This window comes from Toxotes jaculatrix, chromosome 15 (assembly GCF_017976425.1).
Source record: "Toxotes jaculatrix isolate fToxJac2 chromosome 15, fToxJac2.pri, whole genome shotgun sequence".
Taxonomy (NCBI): Eukaryota; Metazoa; Chordata; class Actinopteri; family Toxotidae; genus Toxotes; species Toxotes jaculatrix.
This window is the reverse complement of record NC_054408.1, coordinates 14,008,581-14,030,509: the sequence shown is the minus strand read 5'-3', so window position 1 is coordinate 14,030,509 and position 21,929 is coordinate 14,008,581. Positions and strand designations below refer to the sequence as shown.

Below are 21,929 nucleotides of genomic sequence, written 5' to 3'. Positions count from 1 at the left end.
ACGCAATCTAGGTAGTACACATGACATGGACGCTGACACAAAGCATGCACATGAGAGGAGGAAGAAGAGGAGGATGGAGGGAGGAGGAGGGGGGGGGGGGGGCAGGCAGCAAATGCTGCAGTGCAAAGAGAGTGTGACTTTCCCTGGAGTGAGGAGGTGAACTGCAGCTACATCTTGTGGAATTCACCATCAGTAAAAATGAAAATTAATCTGAACATGGACAGAATGAGTGTGCGGGTGTTCAGTAGACACTGAAAAAAAAAATTTTTTTTTTTAAAAAGTGCAGTTTTGTTCTTACTTTGCTTAACGGGCAAAGACCCCATTAACTTTTGCAACCCTCCAACAAGAGCACATGCATGGCTGCTTCAGCATCAAATATTTACTAACCTGGTGAGCTGAAGATGTCCGTGCTCCGTGTTTTTGCCTGTAGGTTTTCTAAGAAGATCATGCTATCTGCTATGGGTGTACTCTTCAATTTTAATTGAATTTCTGTCAATGCGTGCTTCATTTAACCTGACAGGAACAGGCAATTCATCAGTCAGTGTCATTATGTTGTTTACATGCATGAGACAGAGGTGCTGCATTGCTGGCTGGACAGCCAGTGTGTTGGCAACTGCTGAAGACAGATGGCAACAAGAAATATAAAGAACTCCACGCTAAACACACGCGCCCAATCAATCAATCGGCTGGTATCCTAGCAACTTGCGAGGAACATTTTGGCGATTTTATATGTGCTGTTTTACTCCTAAATAGAATAAATTCCAAAACAGGAGCAAAATAGCTTGAAAACCTCAGGACTGACACAGTACTCCTCGCGCACAGTGGCTCACTGCTACCGCAGCAGCTACTGCACCCATGGGAAACCCCGTATAGACTGTTTAGTGAGACATGCACAGATTGAACACTTCACAATAAAATATTCTGTTCCTCTAGGGAAATATTAGCCAAGGGTCAGCAAGACAACAACTATTTACAAACATTTTTTTTTCCCACATTCTGCTCACGGCTCTATGCTTGTAGCTCTGCAGCGGCTCTAGGAATATACTCTCCCCCTCTCACCACAACCTGATGTTCACTATGATAAAAATTAAAAGGATTCCCATACGCTACACCCCCTTGCAACTTTTTCTTTCTCTTTCTGTTGCTCTCTCACAATCTCTCTCTCTTTCACATACATGCTCTGTCTGTCTCTCACACAGCGACTGACTGGGTATTGGCATGTGCTGGGTCACTTGGCAGAGAGGCAGATGGAGCTGTCCTACTCTCTAGCACCTGCCTGGCCCACATTACCCGACTCATCTCTGGGCTCAGCAAATCACAGTCAGGATCAAGCACAGCTGTGTAAAACAACAGGCTTTATGGGTTATCACTATTGCCAAATACTAAACACTACTTCTGCTGAAACTGAAGGACAGCCTGCAAACGCTGCCACAGCTCAGTCCGGTAAAGCAGATTAGGGGTAACCAGTGAAGGTTATAATATATATATATATATATATAAATAAATAATCTTTTGGCCATTTATGGCCATCAGATTAGATGGTTATAGATAACCATCTAATCAACGAATATTAAAAATGACATGTTTATCACAAGTATGCACATTTAATGGACAGATATGAGAGTTGCATTGACCTTTTCATCTAACTTTTGGCAAGACAGCAAATAAGCGTATTCTCCATAATTTTGCATTATTCCTTTAAGTAACTTAACGTGCACACGCTAAGACAGCTTCAAGTGAGGATGGAGTTTATTGTGAATGTTTTGTGTCTAATCTGCCAAAAGAAAATTGCTTTTTTCCAGGAATATGATCTCAATTGGTGCTGTCCTACTAAACTTAACGACCCCCTTAGAGAGAATGAGATAAGTCCTTTTTTTGTTACTCTAGAAATTCATCCTACTAATTGTGGGCTGGGATATTTCTTCTTCTATTTATTCTCATATCAAACTGCTAGTTGAGAGGTTAGATATACTGTAAATCAGGGTACAAACCCAGTGACCAGGTCAACCAAAAGAAAGATTAAGGACTGACATGAGAATATACGTGATTTTCTGTTACTGTCGGTCTCACACCTGCTACCAGAAACCCTACTGTGAGCAAAGCCGTCCCAGTCTGCTGAGACAGGGGTAAAGCACTTAAAACCACCAGCAGCCTCTCACATCCTGCAAGTGAAACTAAGTGAGAGGGGGGGAAGAAATACTGCCCTCTATCAGCAGTGCTCATTTCTCCTCACACAGGAGCACAGACACACAGGAGCATGTACGCACACAAGCGCACTCTCAGAGGAAACCATAAGCACACACGGGACATGCGTGTGTCTTTGAGTCGGAAGTCCTCTTCATGTCTTCCTCTTCCGTCAGACACAGTGTCAAACAGAGGAAAGACAATGGTCAGACTGTGCTCCAGGTTGTGTCGGAGGCTCAGCTGTGGTAGGACCTTACTGTAGATGACTTGTTCTGTTGAGGGGCGGGGTGGGGGGAGTGGGGGTGGGGGTTCCCAGCTTCCCTCGCATACATATGGAAAAGGATGGAAATGATGGCTCAGAGTGGGTTTATGAATAAGAAAGGTCACAAAAGGGCTGCGACAGTGACATAGATGGACAGCCCACTCAGCAGTTTTGAGAGCTTGAGAAAGAAAATGAGAACTTGAACATTTCAATGAAGCGATAGCTTTACACAGGCATTTTTACTGAGGCACCTTACTAGGCTATGTATTCAGTGTCATATAAAATCAGCACTCTGACCACTGCAACGCCCATAGCGTGAGCCACCAACACACGGTCGGACTGCAGCATAGGGCTTGCAGCTATAACCGGTAGGCAGCCTCCACTCTCCTGGGAATGGGTGGAAATTACAGGGTCCCCCAACTGACAGAAGTCCATAACAAACTTAAGCTGTAATCATAGGATTCTGACAGTGATATCAAAAGATATTATAATGGTTACTTGCGGGGTGAATCTCAGAGTGTCGAATGCAGCAAACTCAAGTTTTGTTTTTTAGTTTGTTTTTGTTTTGTTTTTTTGTTGCTTACATGGTGTTCTGTACACTGGAGGACTTTGGGTTCATTTTCCTGAAAGGCTTAATCGTTTGAGCTCTGCTCCTATATCTAAACAAAACGCTCAAAACCGGTTGCAATGGCAATGTGGAGGCCCTAACCTGGAACAGCTGAAATTGAACACGGCGTGACCTGTACACACACGTGGACACACGAGCACATTCACAAGCACAATGGCATAGTTTTGCTCCCACATCAAGATGCTGAAAATGTCACAACACTGTATCTTTCAACATTTGATGCTTCGCATAGAGATGACAGTACAAATATACATTCCTGCAGCAACAATCTATGCATATTATTTCTGTATTAGACCATATCTAGACGTTCCTAAAAAAAAGAGGCATGTTTATAAACTGGTGTGGGGCACAATTTTAAAGAATGGGGCGCATTTGTAAAATAAGTAAAAATTTGTTGAGACTCACATTTAAAGGTCTGGAACTTAGTTACTCTGTTTATTCAGTGTGATAAACCAATGCCACATTAAAAAAAAAACATTAAATCTTATAAAATAATAATATAACCATATAATAAATCACAGCTGCTTTTTTTAAAATCCAAATTCCCTACAGTCATTGTGAGATTATGAGACACACACATGTAAAATGCCTCCCACACACTCCTACATAGGAAAAAGGCACCCAGTTCGTTTTGTAGTCATTTTGTGTCTCTTTTCTGTGACCTCTCTGTTTGTGTTTTTCTCTCTTTGTGGTTGTTTGTTTTCTTTGTGTGCGTGTGTGTCTTTATACTTGGTTTTTTTCGACTTTTCAACAAGAAATGTTAATAGTCACTTCATACAGAAGGTCAGTCCAGGATGTCCTGAACCTGCAACCAGTAGGCCTGTCTAGTAATTCATCAAAGGCACTTATAAAGCAACTACCTACAACCCTGGTGGTCTGGGCACCAAAGGGGGCATATAGGATTGGAGCGAGGGCCTGTGCCACCCATGGCCACTCCTCTGGCCACACCACAGCCTTTTTAAAAGCAAGGTAAGAGACTGAGAAATGTCTGAGGGGAAAAGGTCCAGCAGAGGAGATTAAGAAGACCATTTGACCTGGGTAAAGCTTCAGGCCAGCAGCATTCCCAGCTCGAGACTCTAAGCCAATGTCACAGAGCCTCTTCAAGAGCCTCGATCCCTAGCACTCGACCTGCTTGAGTAGGATTGGTTATGAGTAAGCATTACGGCCCCCGGCTCACTCCGTGTCGCACCCTGATTGGCTGGTTGGGAGTTTCCGCCGTATTCATTTCACCTGTTCAAGACCCATCAGAGCTCTAAAGTTGCACAAGGGTAGTAGGGTTATATGGTGTTGATTTGGGACAAGGACGGGATCTGCCTGTCTGAGCAATGCCACCTGCTGTGTGCCTCAGCTGCCCGCCCTTCCATGGAGACCACACCCTTGGGCGCCCATTGGGAAGCACCGGTCTCACCGAGGGGTGAGAAACACTAAACTTTACATCCGGCATGTAGCTTTCAGCTGGGGTTCACTCCAGCTTTTCTTTCTCTCCAGTGTCATCCTCAAGCTGTGTGTGAACATACCTACATGTGCATTGACCCCACACCCACATGCTGCACGCGTGCGCACACACACACACACACGAGAAAGAGACTGAGCAACAGAGGGACACAGAAATGGAAGGAGAGACAAAGCAGCTGTTACATCTTCAGATTACTTCCCCAAAAAAGAACTTGGGTACAAACTGTACTACTCTTAATCATGATTTATAGTTCATTAATATTCATATGCAGCGCATTTAAGATTGCAGCAATTCATCAAACCCTGCTTAGCAAAACAGCGTCCTCAAACATCTGCTCAAAACCATGTCCGTTCTTCCTTTAAAGGATTAAGATGGCAGTGGTCACACTTTTCTTTTGTACAACCAGCAAATTAGGTGTTGTCTAATGCACGCCTGGCAGACAGGTGACAAAGGCAATGAAATAATGCAAAAGAAAAGTTGAACCCATACACGCTGTTAGCAGTGAATCTACTAGAAATAGAATGAAATACAATATTTAGCATGATTGAAACATATTTCTAATCAATTCAGTGCCGACAGAGTGCCATGAATGAGAATACACTGGATGCAACTTTCTTTTATTTTCAACAGACAGACACTCAAGCCAATAAGAATATATCATCAATGAAAAAAATTCTCTTGCAGACAGAAGAAAAATAGCCTCGATGGCTCAGTTCAAGGACCTTATGGCTCTCACCTCGAAAGATTTTACTTCTGTCATAGGCTGTCTCTCCATTAGCCTCATCATTCAAAAATAAGAACTTGTGGGAGCTCATGTATAATGTTGAGGTCACAAATAAAATCACAGGCAGATGAAGAGTCTCTTTCATCTCCTGTTGGATGAATGGTGTTCCTCAGCCCAAACTCCTGTCACTGACCAAACACATCGGCAGCCTCTGCTCCAATTCTGTCACTTCCCTTAAGTTTAAAACCATCTCCAAGTAGTGAACAGTCCTGTTTTACTTCTCTTATCTCTAGTATATTTCAGTGACTTAGCTATTAACAGAAAAATGTGCGACTTGATGTCCAGTAAGAGCGATCCTCCTCATCCCGACCACGCCTTCCACACCTCCTCACTGCTGCTCCTACGAGTCATCTAGCCGATTACTAAACTCCTGGTTGTAATGAGTGCAATGCTGCACTAACGTATTAGTCATGCAACAGGTTGGAGTGGAATGTGAGTGACAGCTTACCGAGAAGTGAATCTCTATGGTTGCTGCTGTGATGTGCACACAAGTGTCTGTTAAAAGAAAGGTGTTTCCAGCTCTCAGAGAGCTTAAACAGCGATCCCACAGGTCTGATAGACACACAGTGAATCTACAATTCCCTCACATCTAATCTCCCAGCTCCCTTAAGCTATGTACTCTGTTGCACTTGCAAGTCAGTTTTCACTTCAGGATATAAAAAAATACTCCACTCCGCTTTAGTGAAAAAGTTAATAATTGCAATACAAATTTAGCATCATTGGAGAATTAAAGTGGAGTGTCTTCAACACACTTGAAGTAAAAGACTTTAGCTAATACAAGTCAATAGTCATTATTTCTGGAGGAGCTAATGAAGAACTATCTCGTTTGTCATTATTTTTCACACCTCTTGAGCATTATGTTACACCAAAAGGGCTCATCCACTGATAAAATGATCTAAAATGTGACATATACTCTCTTTTTCAGCCTTAATGAGTCAAAACCCTACAGACCAACCGTAAGTTAAGAAGAAACCAACAATGCTTTTTAAGGCAGAAAAAGAACATAGTTGGGAGACACTTTGGGCATCTTCTCCACAAAAACAGATCCCTCTGCACGATGCCTCCTCACAGACGGGTGAAGGGAGACATGAGGAGTCAAGAGGAGGGTGCAGCGGATGTGGCTTCAGAGGGGAGCAGTGAAGTGACTCCTGCTATCGCTCCAGAGAAAACCAGAGCCTGAATTGGAGAGCTTCCCCTTCACCCAGGATCAACTGGGGAGTATTAATGGATTCGGAGTGGATCAACTGATGGCTATCATATTTCGCTGTTTTGACTCAGTGTGCACTGACAAACCAACACACACATCTGCATGTGCACCACTGTGGTGCAATGCAGATGTTTACACCCATGTCTCGGTTTGTATCCTTTTGTAAGTAAAAGGTCTCGTAATCAATTTAGCTTTATCAAACAACATTAAACTGCACACTGCAAACAGCTCAACTTGTGTTTATTGTGATACAGCCTAATGGAGGGTAATACAAGAGTTAGCGCATGTTCATCACTTACTATTTACTCACTATGTGAGCAGGTTTTCACTCCAAGTTAAGTCAAAGGTGTAGAGAGATTATTAGGAGGAGGGAAGTCTGGCTCTGTCACTCTCAGCTGCTAAACAAGCAAGTAAACAAATCTCTATACCGTGCAGGGAGGCTGCTTTAATTGTATTTATCCCACAACAACAACAACAACGCAGTCTTCACATGCTTAATACTGATAACTGAATATTGATCATGTTCACAGCAAGAGCTCGCATCAGTCGCTTTGTCCACACCCACAACGCCTATTTCGTAGTCAAGCAGCGCTGCATATCATTCATGAAGCACCAATATCAATTAACACCAAGTCAGACTCTGGTTCCTTGTGTGTGTTGCATGAGCACACACTCAGCCACATAAACCGCTCAACAAGGAAACTTAATAAGGAGGAGAAAAATATTGTTTTGCGGATTTCTGGTATCAAAATAAGTCACTGTTAAAAAAACATGTAAGAAATAATGCAAGAATGATATTCAGGTTTAAGGAAACAAACATAACTTTGTTTTCAAACTCATTTTCATTCTTCCAATCAAATTTAGACAATATAAATAATATAAGTTATGGTAAAAAGTAATAATCAAGAAGTCATAATTATAATAATCATTCTACATAAATATATTTATTTTCTGTAATATTTCATGAGTTCTGTTGTATTGATAATTTCACCAAAGGATTAAACAGTTAAAATTTTTAACCTACAATTAAATATCAAGTTTGTATGATTGTAGCAATCAAACACATGTAACATATAACAGAAGTTTTTAAGTTTTTACTCACTAACATAAAAATATTCAATTAATTTTTTACATCAGTCATCTCAGCAGTGAAATCCATGTAAAGTAACCTACATTATTAGAGCACTATTAAAGTGATCAAATCAATTCATTTTAATAGAAATAACTCTATTAATTTTTAAAAACTCAGTTTGAAATATGACCAATAATGTGCAACTAATTATTCTGTATTTTCCGGGACAAGAAGCTTCAAAAGCTTTTACAAATAAAATCAAAAATCTACTTTACTTCTTTTAAAATTGCTCTAAGTAAAAATATATGTAAGCTGGTGTCTCTGAACCAATTTGAAATATTCAAATATAAAATATATGCAAATGAAATAACATTTAAATGACAACTAGGACATCAAAGCCATAACTATTCATAGCTTTGCCTTTGCTAGGTTATTCAAAACTGCACTGAACAAGGCCCAGTCTTTTAGAGAAAAAGCTCATTAGCAAACAAAATATCATTAATATGAATCATGATCAGTCATAATTTCTTGTCATTAAAAACTGACATAATTTGACATAAATTGTTAATCCCACTCTGGCTATCAGCAGACTGAAGACATTACACAACAAAACCCAAGTAAAATATATAAACAAACACCTAACACAGCAAACGGCAGCTGAAACTACAGCACCCACACAAAACCAAGAGAAGCCAGCAGGCCTGAAGGTGAAGGCTGAGCTCACACACAACTTCTTAAAAGACAAAACAAAAACTGATCATTGGTTCACTGCTCGTGTCCTGTTTAGCTATGACCTCACTATAGCTACCATATACATTTAAAAGGAAATACATACCAACAACTTTAACAATTTATATTAGTATTTAAATACAAGATTTATAAATAACATTAATAAAGGAAATAAAATTTGAGTATTGTAAGCTTTTATTATTTTTGAATATAAATTGTATTTCTTAATATGGCTGAAACCAGAGAAGAATTAATTTTTAAAAAAGAAAAAAGAAATCTGCATTTGTTAGACCTCTATGAATTATGACATTTATATTCTACACTGTGGGACAAAAATACGCATTTTAAGGTTTCATTCTTAAAACAATGCAAATATTTCCGCGAAAACAGACAAACGCTCAAAACAGTGACTGGAAAAAAAAAACCTTGGGAGATATAGGCACGAAATAAAATTTTCACCGTGGAAAAGCATTATCGCTCTAACACAATTTGAACAAATAATATGAAGTTATACCTCCACATGTGATTCCGCCCAGTTCACAGTGTGTTTCAAAATGAACACCTGTGCATGCCATACGCTGCACTCATGTCGACCTCGCTGATATGGCGGAGATTTCGCTTTAAAGGCCTGTTCAGAACATGCACACAGGTCCAGCAGCTCTACACATGCCGATTGGACACATGCGGGCACATGTATGGACATTTGCTCCACCTGATTCCGCCTATAGCCGTGCAGTGTGCAGGGCCATCATGGCAGCCATTATGAGGCTCTCCAACATTGCCATGGCCTACGTGCACATTAACTGTGGGGAGTGGCGCAGGCTTTTACACCATGTTGCGCTTTGCAGCTCACAAAAACGCTTTCAAATCGAGCCACAAAACGAGGAGAAAGCACAGCAGCTCGATCACTGAACATTTAAAACATACAGATTTTTTTTCTCCACAGCGTTGCACAGCCAACTTTAAAAAAAAAAAGCGAGAGCTGTAATGCAGGAAAGTGTAGCCTGCACTAGAGGGGGAGGACTAAGCTGGAAACGCATAAAGTATGGGTCACGTGTTCCTCCAAAAGGGGCCTGAATATTTACCTTTTTGTCACGCAATGTAGTCTTTCCCTACAGCCAAATGCATTGTTGAGATATGTGGCGCATCTATACGTGTCAAGAGAGTATAGGCTCCTAAATTTGCCACAAACGAGCGCTTTTATTACGCATTACGCACAAGGAAAATGCTGCTTGTTTTAATGACTATTTCCCAGCAATGTTAAGCTCGTGGGTTTCTTGTGTTTGTAAACGGAGTGGACCAGCTGATACAAAAGCACAAAACAAGACAGCAGGGTCGTTGTTGTGGAGTTGACGGTTGGCCTATACGTTAGAGCTCAAGCCACCCCTCGCTTTCCTCGGTCTCCCTCACACACACACACACACACAATTTGTCTCTCTTTCACACGCAAATGTATATAAGCACACACACACACACACACAGAGAGACCTATAGTAACCAGAGGAGAGGCTCAGCTGATTGGTATGCATCTCATCGTGCATTGCAGTGTTACAGTCAATAATGAAACTTTAACGCCTACTTATAGGGAAAAAACACCCTTCCGTGGAAACAATTTACACTTGTCAAGCAACCTATGGGAAAGTTTGGCGATAGTCTACACGTGAGACTCAATTAAGGTGAAATTATTTCCTGTATGCACTGCGTGTCTACGTGTGTCTGAGTCCATGTTTCACACTGGGATAGGCCTTGCTGCAGATCACGCGATATGGCAGCAGCCACCGTGTGTTCTGCGGGTGTTGGGACTAAACTGTTTCTTTGTTGCCTTCTTTCTTTTGTTTCATCCCCATGCAGTTGCACTTCCATCGCCAGCAAACACGACAACAACAGGAGCCTGGTACAAATCGCACACACACAGAGGGAAATCTGCCTGCTATATTTCATTACGGAAGCCTACAGGTCACACAGTCTGCCATGGGGCACAGTATAGGCGTATGACACAATGTCAGTGTGTGTGCGTGCGTTTGTGTACGTGTGTGTGTGTGTGTGTGTGTGTCAGACTGTAGGCCTACCTTAGTTTTTTGGGAACAGAGTAGTCTACTTCTATCACCTTTCCGTGTAATTCAACTTTACCTGTAAGGACGAAAATTGATAGTGTAACATTAGCTGTGTGTTATGAAAGTAACAATGCAAGCTGGTAGGCCTACACAGCAACACTTTGAATCACTTCACCAAGTAGGTGCGTCCCCATTCAAACAGCCAGCCCCTTAAAAAAAGTAGCTCTACGCGGGCGCCTTGTGCGCACGGCGGCGGATAAACTCTATATGTTTAGATTAAAACAAGCACAATGTGACATTTTGTGGGTCACAATGGAGGAAATCGGCGCCAAAATGAAGCATGATAAGCTTATATAGTGTGTGGGGGAAATGGGCAGCCATGCTTTCCACTCCCACAACCCTCACAGTGCAATGAGGGGTATTTTTTTTTTCTGCTCTCAGTAAAGAATGCAACATCAAAGAAGAGATGGTTTGAAAGGAGAATGACTTGTACTCTTTCTATTGTAGGTAGGTGCTTCTTGATTGTACGTGTTGACCCAGCCCGGGGGTGAATTTGAAGCGCTCCTCGGCGAAGCCTGAACACGGGTTTTCGTTACTATTATGAGTGGCCTGGCGCAGCACGGAATTAGCGTCTCACCTCGTCCCCCACTCAGCTACCTGTTTATTAGCTCTTTCCTCCGGACCCCCATGACCCACCTCCAAGACACCTCGTAAAAACATACCCAGACATCAGAGGAACATGGATCTGACAAGTTTTCCGCGGTGGCTTCGCTGTGCTCTCTTTAATAAAATCAAGATAAAAAATAAGTGAAAAATAATTATGCCTACCCGAACCATCAGACCATCCCATACATTCCAGCGGGTGATTGCAAAGTAGCGCCCCGCACCATCGGAATCTCCAAAATATAGGTTATTGTGCGCCTTAATTGCGTTACGACGGCTCTTGTTTTCTTTAGGCAAACGGGCACCAAAGCCCTGAGTGTGTCCTGCGATCGATAATTTATCCAATTTTTGCTGGAGCGTGCATGACTGAGCGTTCATCTAAACTCTGATGGCACACGGATGTGATCGCAAAACACTGTCCCGAGCAAAAGAAAAATAACACAAGCAAATGATTAATATTTCGCATTTCGGACAACCTGAGCTATTGTTTTTTTTTAATCTGATCAGTTCGACTCGCTGTGAATTTTTTTCCTGTCACCAGCAGCATCACTTATCAAATCCACACTTACCAGAGAGAGTCTCTATAGCCTTTATGGCCGAGTTCTGATCGGGGAAGTCCACAAAAGCATAGCCGGATTTCAGCAGGACCTGGTCGGCCACTGGCAGCTTCCTCTCCCCAAAGAGTTGCTTCAAGTCCTCGACAGTGACCGAAGGACTTAAATTCCCAACATATAGTTTGTTCATGATCTGAAAGGAAAAATCTCGAAGGGGTATCAGATCTTGAGAGTGAGAGAGTGGCGATATTCAGAGAAGTAGAAAAATAAAAAATAAAGATAAAATAAAAAATAAAATAGAAAAATCTGCTGGGATTTAAAAAAAAAATGCAGCAATCACCCCCCAGGAAATTACTAAGCTATAGGCGACCCCCCAGCACTAACTCTGGCCCTGGTCAAACTCTTTTAACAAGGACTGGGGGGAAAAAAAGTGTCGTTACGACGCTACTCTGAAGCCAACAAGCACCGCCTCTAAATAAAATCTCCCTTAAAATCACAAGAAAAAAATGTTTGGAGGTGCATATGGGATCACTTCAGCTTTCCCGAAGTAGAAAGTGCATTAGGGTATGAAAGTGGCATGATGATCAATGGGTACATTCAGCAAAGGGATGGGCTTAAAGGAGGCAGATGGGTTATTTTATCAAATCATAATAAGGGCCGTGCCTTGGGTCCCTCCAGGCTGCGGGAGTGAAAAAGGGGACTACTGTGTGGAAAATCAAGTCGCTGTCACTGTACTTGTCGACCCAAACAGTGTCACTGGTCCTCGTAGTTCGCCTTTTATTTATTTATGGGCAACACAGAAATATGGATTGGTATATGCAGGGGGGGGGGGGGGGGGGGGCACACCTCTCGCCATGGACGCCTGTTTGAGATATTAACCTGTAAGAAAAAAAAACCCATCTGAGATAATATTCATGGTCTTGCAGTATTTAGCTACAATTACAGAACAGTAAGAAAATAAATAAATAAAGGGTTTAAACAATACAGAAAGTGAAACCTCAAAACAGCTGTTCCTGTAAATTCAGTGCTTTTGTAGAAATAACAGTGTTAAGTGATAAGCTTTCCTGCATTTTGTTGGGGACCCTCTACGCCCTGACCAGGGGCCACTGTCTAAGGACACTGACCTGCAGCATATAGGCCATGTTCCATTCGCTTCACACAATATTATTAAACGTGATGACGCTCTCAGTTTGCATTTCAACCTGTGGATAGTGCTAATGGATCCAACTGAAAAATGTAAAATCGAGCAAAGGTTTATATTTAGACGCTGATAAGGAGAAGTGAGGGGATTCCTGGCCCTGTGCAGAGAGGAGGCGCCCTCTATGCAGTGTCACTCAGCCAGTCTGAGCTCATACCACAGGCTACAGACATGCTATAGCATCTTTCTTTTCTTTTCTTTTCTTTTCTTTATTCCCTCCTTTTCATTTTTGTTGGTGTAGGTGGGTGCATGTGGGTGTGTTTGGGAGGGAAGTGAAGCTCAGCAAGTGGATTTCAAAACAAAAGCTAAAATGTTGTAAGGGAAAGGCTGCAGCTGCATGAGGTGGGGGGAATGGCTGCAGTGCTTATGCATGGATGTGTGGTCTTGTACCTACACTAGTTACCAAGGGGAGGAGCCTTTGCCTGCAGCATTTGAGTCTTTCTACATGTGACTGGCCTGTGCCTTGGAACATTACTGCCACCCCACTGTAGTGGAGAGAGTGCCAGCAGCCGGAGTGACCATTCCTCTCCTTGTTTACGTCAGTGTGTGAACAGAGGAATGTCCAAGCTGTGTTCTATTTACAAAACAGCTCTTTAGTTACTTTCCTGATGACATGCTAACACAGTTGTTGCAGGCTTTTCTGCTGCTGCCAAGTGAGACTCACTCAGAGCTGAGGTTAAACAGATTTACCCATTCACTTCAAAACTCATTCACAGCACTAACTACACTGTAAATTAAACAATATCCCACAACTGCTTTTAACTTTAACCCATTTGTAGGTGCATTTCTGTTTAAATAGCAATTAGATTAAATATTTATTTTCTTTTGTAAATAGATAAACACAAAATAGAAAAATGTCACTCAGGATTTTGTTTCCTGTTATATGTCGTCCCCATTTAGGTCAGGGTGCTGTCAAATCATGCAGCCACCCAAAAATGATTTCCACTCAGAAAGGAAAATGAAGTGGGACTGGGAGGGATGTGACATTTGAGGAACCCAGAGAGAACTGCTGACCAGAACAAACAACACACACATAAGCACATGTAGACTTGTGGTAAAAGAGGGAAATAAATAGGCTTATGGAGTTTCCAAGGTGGGGACAGCTGTTAAAAACTGTTAAAAGGGAGGGGGGTGGATCAGGTAAAAGAACTATTCAAACAACAACATTAAAACTAGCTAGGATTAAAGGGAAATTAAAATGACAGTTTATGTTCTCCTTGTCCTGTTTTATCCCCTGTGGGCATAAAACATGGTACAACAAGAGTTCATGCATTCCTATTAATACCTAGACTCTCAAAGATTCATTCTTCTGTTATTTTATCCTGTAAAACAAAGTGTGAATTACCTATTTACTCAAGTACTTGGTGTGAGGAAGTGGTAGTCTAAATGATTTCTGTTAAATTTATTTTATTGCCTTTACAAAATTACTTGAAAACTTAATTTCTGCATTACATCTTTCCTACAGGAAACAAATTATTTTTTACTACTAATTCTATAATGCTTTTGTTTAAATGGTTAAAAAAAAATTTCAAAAAAAGAAAATTCAAAGCTGTGAGCACCACAGCTGAAATTCACCTCTTGTGTTGGGGTGAAGGGAGGAAGAGGAATCTCAGAACGGATATTGCAAAGCATGGACAAATAAAACAAGAAATGATCTGCATGGCTTGATCCCACTTAAGCGAAAAAAGATCAAATAAATAAAGATAATAATTTGGCTGAACCAACCCTTAAAGCAAGGACTCAGCCTGTTTTTACTGCTCTTCTTTAAATTAAGGATCAGAGATATAACTACAATAAACTATAAGACCCCAACAAGCCATAGACTTTGTCATATACTGTACTGTATGTCATGGATGCTGGAATAAGCCTGGACTCCTCTGTGCCCAGTAGGGGTAGATGTTGGACTTCAAATCTTTGCAGCCAGACGCGACTCGGCAGGTCTTGCTACACCACATGGTGAGAGAACAACGGAACAGTAAACATTGTACTTGGTGAAATTGATTTGTTCAGCTGTGTTTAACTCATGGATGAGAAATCCTCATAAGTTTGTTATACAATCGTCATTTAACATGCATATGCATTTTGTTTTTTTTATTGTTGAGTTTAAATTTGAGCCTGATGAGCAGTGGCATTTGAATCGCAGATTTATAGCCTCTAGTCAGGGAATATTAGCCTGACAATCAGACTGGACTGCCATTTTGTTCCGCATCATTATTATTAAGATGAAGGTGCGGGGACATTATTCAGAGGTTTAAGACAAGGTATGTTTCAAAGTCTGTTTCAAGTAATAATGGCTAATTTCTGGCTAATGTTTTATAGAAATACTATGTTTTTCTGTGAGGTGATATAATTCGTGTTGACATCTCAATAAAACATCCTGTCCACTGTCTCCTGCCTCTATCCTGATAGATGGATGAATGTTAGGACACCTGCATTTTGACCCAAGAAAATGATTTGATATTATTAAATTGTCACTTTGGATGTGTGTTGTAAAAGTATGAATTTACATGGGTCTAACTGGTAGGTTGGGTGCATTTTGGGTTTCTTTTTTATAGTTTCTTAGAGGAAAGCATTTGAGGCTTGATATGTGAGCTCATGTTGTGCCCATTATTACTATTCATTTGTTGATGTGACAGTTTAATAGTGGCTCTCCAGAAAAAAATACTTAGTTAAACACAAAAAATGTGGCATCCACATGCACTGCAGTTGCTATTGTTAAAGCTGAGAGAAGTAAAATTCTGCATAAATTAGCACATAGCAATGTGGTAAGCTGAAGGTCTTTATACATCCCTGTCTTTATTATAACAGCCTTGCAAAATGTTTTCAGACAATGAAGAAGTCCAGTAAGGAGGGATTCAAGTCAAAGTGAAAAAAGGATTCCCATTTTTAATTTGTTCAAAGATGAATTTTCACTCAACTTGTATCCAAAAAAAGCAAAACATCAGTACAACATTTAGGTCAGGGGTTGCCTGTACATTCAAAAAGACATATGGGGACAGTTTGAGTCGGTGTACATTTACACAGAGGTGTAAACCTTAAGAAACGACATCTATTCTGAAATCTGTCACTCAAACATTTCCTGTAGGTGCTTGCGAAGAGGAGGGTTTTTTGCTTGACAGCAACTTTCAATAACGACCTGTGAAACAAAACAGTCATCAGACAAACCCCCAACACAGAGCAACATGTTGAATCATAAACGATAAAACAGTTGATCATTTATGAGTAAGACTCACGGGGAGAATAAGACCGTGATCTGGACCGAGACCTGTAAGCCTCTCTGTAGTACGGTGATGGAGATCGTCTTCTGAAAACAAGACAAAATTAACATTTTTATCAACTTCTAAGGGTATTAAAAAAAAAAAAAATCGCACAGGAAACCGAAATGCCATGAGTTAAGAATCAAATTTTGTAACTGTAATCTGCTCACTTGATGGATTGAGATTATCACCTGTATGATCTGTAGTAGTCCCTGTCGTCATAGCGATCATAGCCACCTCTGTCATATCCGCGATCATACCCACGGTCGTAGTCACGTGAATAACGTCGAGGACCACTGGGACCACCTCCACCACTACACAGACAAAGAATGGAATTATCTATACACTTTATTTTACTTTTAAAAGGATAAAAATTAAAACTTGAGGGTCTCAAGATGACTCATAAATTTTAACTAGAGCCTTGCACTGAACCCAGCAATAATTTTGTATAAAGAGACACTGAACAAACTATCAATGCATCTGGAAGTTGAAGGGGTTCATCAAAAGCACTCAGCTACCTATTATGCTATTATGCTGTTTTTCCACTTTCGTCATAATAATGCTGGTGATTTTGGTGCATATGTGTGGTGCTGAACTGAAGCTGACCCCTCCCTGGGAATGATTTTGATGTCCATAGCTTTGCTAGAAATTCACTTTTGGTTTAAAACTTGTTTTACAAATAAATGACAAAAATATTTGCCTCTAACAGAAAACAGTATCCTTCCCTTCGCTCATGGCCACTCGCTGAATTTACTTAGGAAATTATAAGCACTGATCTTTCTCTTTGATGGATTAGATCTAAAACAGATCTTTTAAAAAAAAGAACACCACATCAGAGCATATCTGTTAAATGGAGGAACTAAATGAAACACCACATGAAATGTGGTAACATGAATGAAACACTCAGTATGGTCTAGATGGCTTACTATGTGGGTCGGCCCATGTAGATTCCAGGGGTTGGGGTGTGAGGTCTTTTTGTGATGGAGAAGTCTACCCTGATCCTACGACCATCCAGTTCCATTCCATTGGCTCGTTCCTTTGCCTAGCGCGAACAAACATAAATTACGACTTAAGACCCATAAAATATTTCAGGAACAGGTCCGGCAGAAGCCTTTGTCAACTCGTATTCTTATACCTCTTTAGCGTCATCTGTGTTCTCGAAGTAAACGAAGGCAAAGCCCCTGGAGCGTCTCGACTGCTGGTCATACACAATGCTGACATCCGCCAAGGGGCCATATTTAGAGAAGACCTCCCTCAGATCCCTCTCTGTGGTGTACAAGCTCAGACCAAACACTCCCAGGCAGCAGTTTGGGTCTGGATTCGCCTGTATTTTGAAAGACATTAAGATTTGGATACTCTCATTCTTTGATATACTGAAAGAGTCCAGCAATACTCAAGTTGGCGTTCTTACATATCAGGTAAATTTTAAAAACTCATAGCAGCGTTTGGGAACCTTTTTAAAATGAGCCACTGAGAACTTACGCGGTTGCCGATGTGCCTACGGCGATTGGACATGGGTGAGCGGCTATGGCTCCTGCGTCGACGGTCTCCACTGTAGGACCTGCTACGAGATCGGCGGTGATAGGACCTCGAGCGGGAACGAGATTGGCTGTAGTGTCTGCGTGAACTACGGTGGGAATGGGACCTGTATAGACAGAAACAATACATCTAAATTCACATTGGTTCTATGGCTGCTCACATCCAATTCTTCTACAGCTGCTTCGAAATACAACACTAGCAACTTCATATCCTGTCTGACAGCTGGTAGAGAAGAGTTTTATGCCACTGCAATTCCCAAAAACACATTCACTCACCCAGATTTTGACCTGGACCGGGACCGAGATTTGGAGCGGGAATGGCGGGAGCCTTCTTTTGAATGGGCTGGTGAGCGAGCCGGAGAACGGCTTCCTGACTTCCCTGAGCCCCGTGGACTCACGCTCCGAGATGCAGAGCGAGACTCCTGAGCGGACCACACACACCAACACACATCTTATCAGCGCAAATCAGAGGACAAACTCAGAAATGTGCCTAAATATTTCTGTGCAGTTAAGAATTAAAACTATCCTGTGAAGAGTACAGAGAAGAACAGAATTTAGGATTATGAATTAGGAATGCAGGTTAATAGTATTTTGTGTAGCCATGGATAGTATGACATTAATATGATTACAATAATAGGCATTATTAAATTGTCAACATGATGAAAAAGCAGAAATGTGTCAGTTGTACTGATTTAAACTAATGTGTGTTGTTCAATAAAAAGAACATGCACGCATTGGACAAACAGACCAGAAAATTACTTAGCGCAGTGACCTTATCCAGATTACTTCCTTAACTTCATTTCTGTAACTTCATTACTTCACATTATTCTTCTTTCTTCAATTGTCTTACATCTTCTTACTTCCCCCATCTCACACACTGCCCACACTTCTTCCCTCCTCATGTTTTAGCATGCATTCAATAATTCAGCTTCACACATCTGAGCTTCATATTATTGAAAATAAAGTGGACATGAGACTTCTTCTGCATTTTCTTCGTCCAACCTTAACCTTTATGAAAAAGAAAAGGATGAACAATACATGACTACAAGTAAAACCGTACCCTCATTCAACTTTTTTATTACGGTCTTATCACATGCATGGGAATGTTTCAGACCACATAATACAAATCTACAGAATTAGTTTTACATTTCACTTCCAGTGGTTCTACATTCACTGTCATAACCTATTAGCCACCTTTAGTTTGAAGCATACAAAGCATTGTAGATGTAAAAAATCAAGAAAGGAAGGTGTGATTAACTTGAAAACTGCTGCCAAAACTGAAAGGTAAGCATGCGGACACATGCTCATCAAATTTTTCCATTGTGGTTGTGCCTTGACTGACTGACTAGGCTGTGTGCAGAAAAACAGAACAAATAACACTGTCCTGTATACATATGTATGTACAGAAGATGGCAAAGAATAATATGAACTATGTTTACATGATTACCTTTCATTTTTTGCCTCTCAATCTTTCTTGCAATAAATATATCATGTTTCCTCTGAAAGAGGTTCTGAAAGAATCCTGTTGACTGAATTTCGTCCAAGTGGCCTTTAAGTTATCAGTGCATTTCAAACCACTGAATGTGAATGTCTGTTCAACTGTGCCTTCATTTTAAAAAAATAAATAAATCTTGGCTTAAGTTAGCCCAAACGACCTCAAGATGTTGCTGTCACTCATTTGTATTGACTGGCATCATTAGTGCTGAAAAAACAACCATGAAACCACCTCCTCAGGACATAAGCTGTAGGTATGCCTATACCTTTAACAAACTTGGACTTTTAAAGAGGATTTGCATGCAACTGTAATAGGAAACAAGAATTAAAAAAAACATTGCAGTTATCCTCATACGTGTTCAGCAAACTGCCTCCAAATAATTTATTGTGACGGATTAAATCACATGAGGTTTTTCCATGAGTCAATACAACCACATGAGACCATGTCTAGATGATCACACTGGTTAGGCTGGTGTGCAAAGAACTTAATTTGTCATGCCAGCAAGCCAGTGTAAACTACATGTCCACAGTCAATGTGAGCAACAGTGTCTACAGGAAGTCATTTGTCTAACAAACCTAAAGAAGCCATTCTACAGCGACAAGGAGCGCGCCCCTTGGGTTGAGAACCAGTTGGTTCCAAAAAAAAAATTATAATAATAATTCAAATGTGTTTTAACAAACTAATGTCTTAGACCAAAGCAAATCTGTCATTTGCCCTTGTAGCGTGTGACCCCAGGTACATGCTGGCTAAAATAAAAGACATACTGGTCAAACAGAAATGTCATTAAAGTCCAGATTTTTTAGTGCTGTGCACAGGACAATATATGGGTTATACTACTTTAGAGTGGTTTCTGAACAAAAAAAAAATTATACAGACACACTGATCAGTCCAGTGACAGACGGCAAGAACCGGACTTTGACTACCTGCTGCGGTATGATATAACTATGTTGCCAAGATATAATGCAATGGCTTAAAGTGCGAGTGAATGCAAATGAGTAAGAGGAAATCTTGAGGGCGTTTTTGTTTGACATTGTTAAGATGTTTAACGCATGACTGACACAAGTTGCCGCGCCCAAAATGACAGGAAACATAATGCAATATTAAGATTAATGTAAGCAAACATACATTCACATCACTCAAACGAGATCCTATGTATTGTCTGAAAATACAGTTTACTATCATTTCACAATTCATACATTGAAATGTATTAAATCGAGTTAGACATAGAAACGATATACCCTTGGGCTTGTGCACACAGACTGCTGAATTGCCTAGCTAAATTATATTCAACATGTTAAAGTCCTTACTGCTTTTAAAACATCATGCAACGACGTAGCAAAATTAAGTTCTCAAATAATTAATGTTAACGATAAACACTCTAACCTTCATTCTGACTATCCACAGGTTTGTCTCAAATAACTGGTTAGGCTGGCTGGTTACCTAAAGTTGGCATTAATGCAGCCTCTGTGTTACATTACTCGTACAGTGAAACAGGCCCTGAGCTCTAGCTGACACTCACGGGCTACCGTTAGCCAGCTAGCTAACGACTATTAGCACGCGCTAATGTTTACGGTACATTTTGCTTGGGACACACATTAGTAATACAGTGTCAGCTCATCAAAATTACCCTGATAAATGCATGTTTTATAAGTAACTGATTTGGACTGTAGGGCTAGCTAGCTAACGTTAGCTAACCAACATTAGCCAACACAACAGTAAACATTGCAGTTCCATTCAACCGAGTTACTAATACGTTAGCTCCCGAAAAAACGTTAAAGACAAAACCTTGACAAAGCTCATACGTACCTGACCTTTGTCGTTGTCGCTCATTTTTAATAACAATTAATATATTAAAAGAGACAACTAACTACAATCACACAGTATGTGTGTGTGTAAGCTAAAGCGTATCTATGCAGCAGCAGTTGCGACCGCACACAGTAACTCCTCCTATGTTCTGCAGGCAGATGACCATAAGCAATTACATTCTTCCACTATGTACTCTTACACTTTCCTTAACGAAAACCACACATTTTCGCTTTAGGCAAAATGAAACTAGTCATATTTATAGCTTGCCATTCAAGCAACTGTCAGTTGGAAACTCACAACATAACTCTAATGGAAATAAGACTTTTCACAAAACTTGCTGAAATATTTAATTAAGGAGTTTTAAGATTTATGTCAATCTGAGGGCATATTCTGTGAAACAAAATGTTGCAGGCTCTGGTTAGGAGGTGGTTTTGAGATGGCCATGTACTGGATATTAATCAAGCTAACTACATGTTTTATATTGTGAGAATTACAATCAATAATACTTACTGTTTTTTTTCTCATGCATGTTAAACATGGAGCCCCCCACCCTCCCACCAAATTGTCTTTCAAAAGAAAACATTATGCACATGAAGACCTAATTTAAGAGTGGTCTTTATGAATATAACTGCAAAACTGAATTGTATCTGGAGCACCACCTTCTCTCAAAGGCACTCATAATGTTTAATGTTTCATAATTCTTTGGTCTTGGAGCCAATAAGATCATATTTTGGAAAATAAAGCTTATTCATGCATTGTCAACTCTAGGAATGCATCCCATTAACACCAAACCACGGTGCTGACTGTGTGTTCCTGCTTTCTGTTCGTCAATCTATTTACTGTGTTTTCTGTGCCTTTCATTCCTCTTCTGCCGCAGTTTTGTTTAGGCAGTGAATAGCAGAAAATGACAGCAATCCCATGATTAAAGAGAAGGTATGTGGCGTACTCTGGTGTAAGAGCACTCACAAGCTACTCTAAATGCCACTGACTGGATTGTATGGTGGCAGGGGTACAGAAAAGCATCTCAAAGACCAGTGGTGAA

At 40.6% G+C, this 21,929-nt stretch overlaps 2 protein-coding genes across 6 annotated transcripts in view; both read right to left on the bottom strand.

The window, feature by feature from the left end:
• igf2bp2a (insulin-like growth factor 2 mRNA binding protein 2a) overlaps positions 1-12,082 on the bottom strand; it is a 48,685-nt gene extending 36,603 nt beyond the window's left edge. Inside the window, exons 1-2 of one of the 2 annotated variants that reach the window (XM_041056327.1) lie at positions 11,609-12,082; positions 10,392-10,452 (exon numbers count right to left, since the gene is read on the bottom strand). In XM_041056327.1, the coding sequence (XP_040912261.1) occupies positions 10,392-10,452; positions 11,609-11,783 (236 nt within the window). In that variant the 5' untranslated portion in view covers positions 11,784-12,082. Of the gene's footprint in view, positions 1-10,391; positions 10,453-11,204; positions 11,266-11,608 lie in introns of those variants that run through there. The other variant, XM_041056328.1, reaches the window with a different exon arrangement.
• Positions 12,083-15,657: 3,575 nt separating this feature from the next.
• On the bottom strand, positions 15,658-21,017 carry tra2b (transformer 2 beta homolog). 4 transcript variants are annotated; one of them, XR_005895391.1, is made up of 8 exons: positions 20,888-21,017; positions 17,863-18,008; positions 17,531-17,693; positions 17,184-17,372; positions 16,975-17,090; positions 16,219-16,362; positions 16,025-16,095; positions 15,658-15,927 (listed from the first exon to the last, which is right to left on the bottom strand). XR_005895391.1 is itself a non-coding variant. In XM_041057452.1 (8 exons), exons 1-8 carry the CDS (start codon positions 20,909-20,911, stop codon positions 15,917-15,919), a joined length of 840 nt encoding a protein of 279 aa, XP_040913386.1. In that variant the 5' UTR covers positions 20,912-21,017; the 3' UTR covers positions 15,658-15,916. The 4 variants fall into 4 exon arrangements, 2 of the variants coding, with proteins under 2 accessions (XP_040913386.1, XP_040913385.1); XR_005895392.1 differs by having other exon boundaries at positions 16,025-16,092; XM_041057452.1 differs by having other exon boundaries at positions 16,025-16,092; positions 16,240-16,362.
• Between the last annotated feature and the right edge of the window lie 912 nt (positions 21,018-21,929).

Coding starts and splice junctions, on each gene's coding strand:
- tra2b (XM_041057451.1), bottom strand. CDS start 20,911: ATGAGCGACAACGACAAAGGTCAG. Junction 18,009..20,887: donor GCGACAACGACAAAGGTCAG/GTACGTATGAGC, acceptor TGGTCCGCTCAG/GAGTCTCGCTCTGCATCTCG. Junction 17,373..17,530: donor GTAGGCACATCGGCAACCGC/GTAAGTTCTCAG, acceptor TTCAAAATACAG/GCGAATCCAGACCCAAACTG.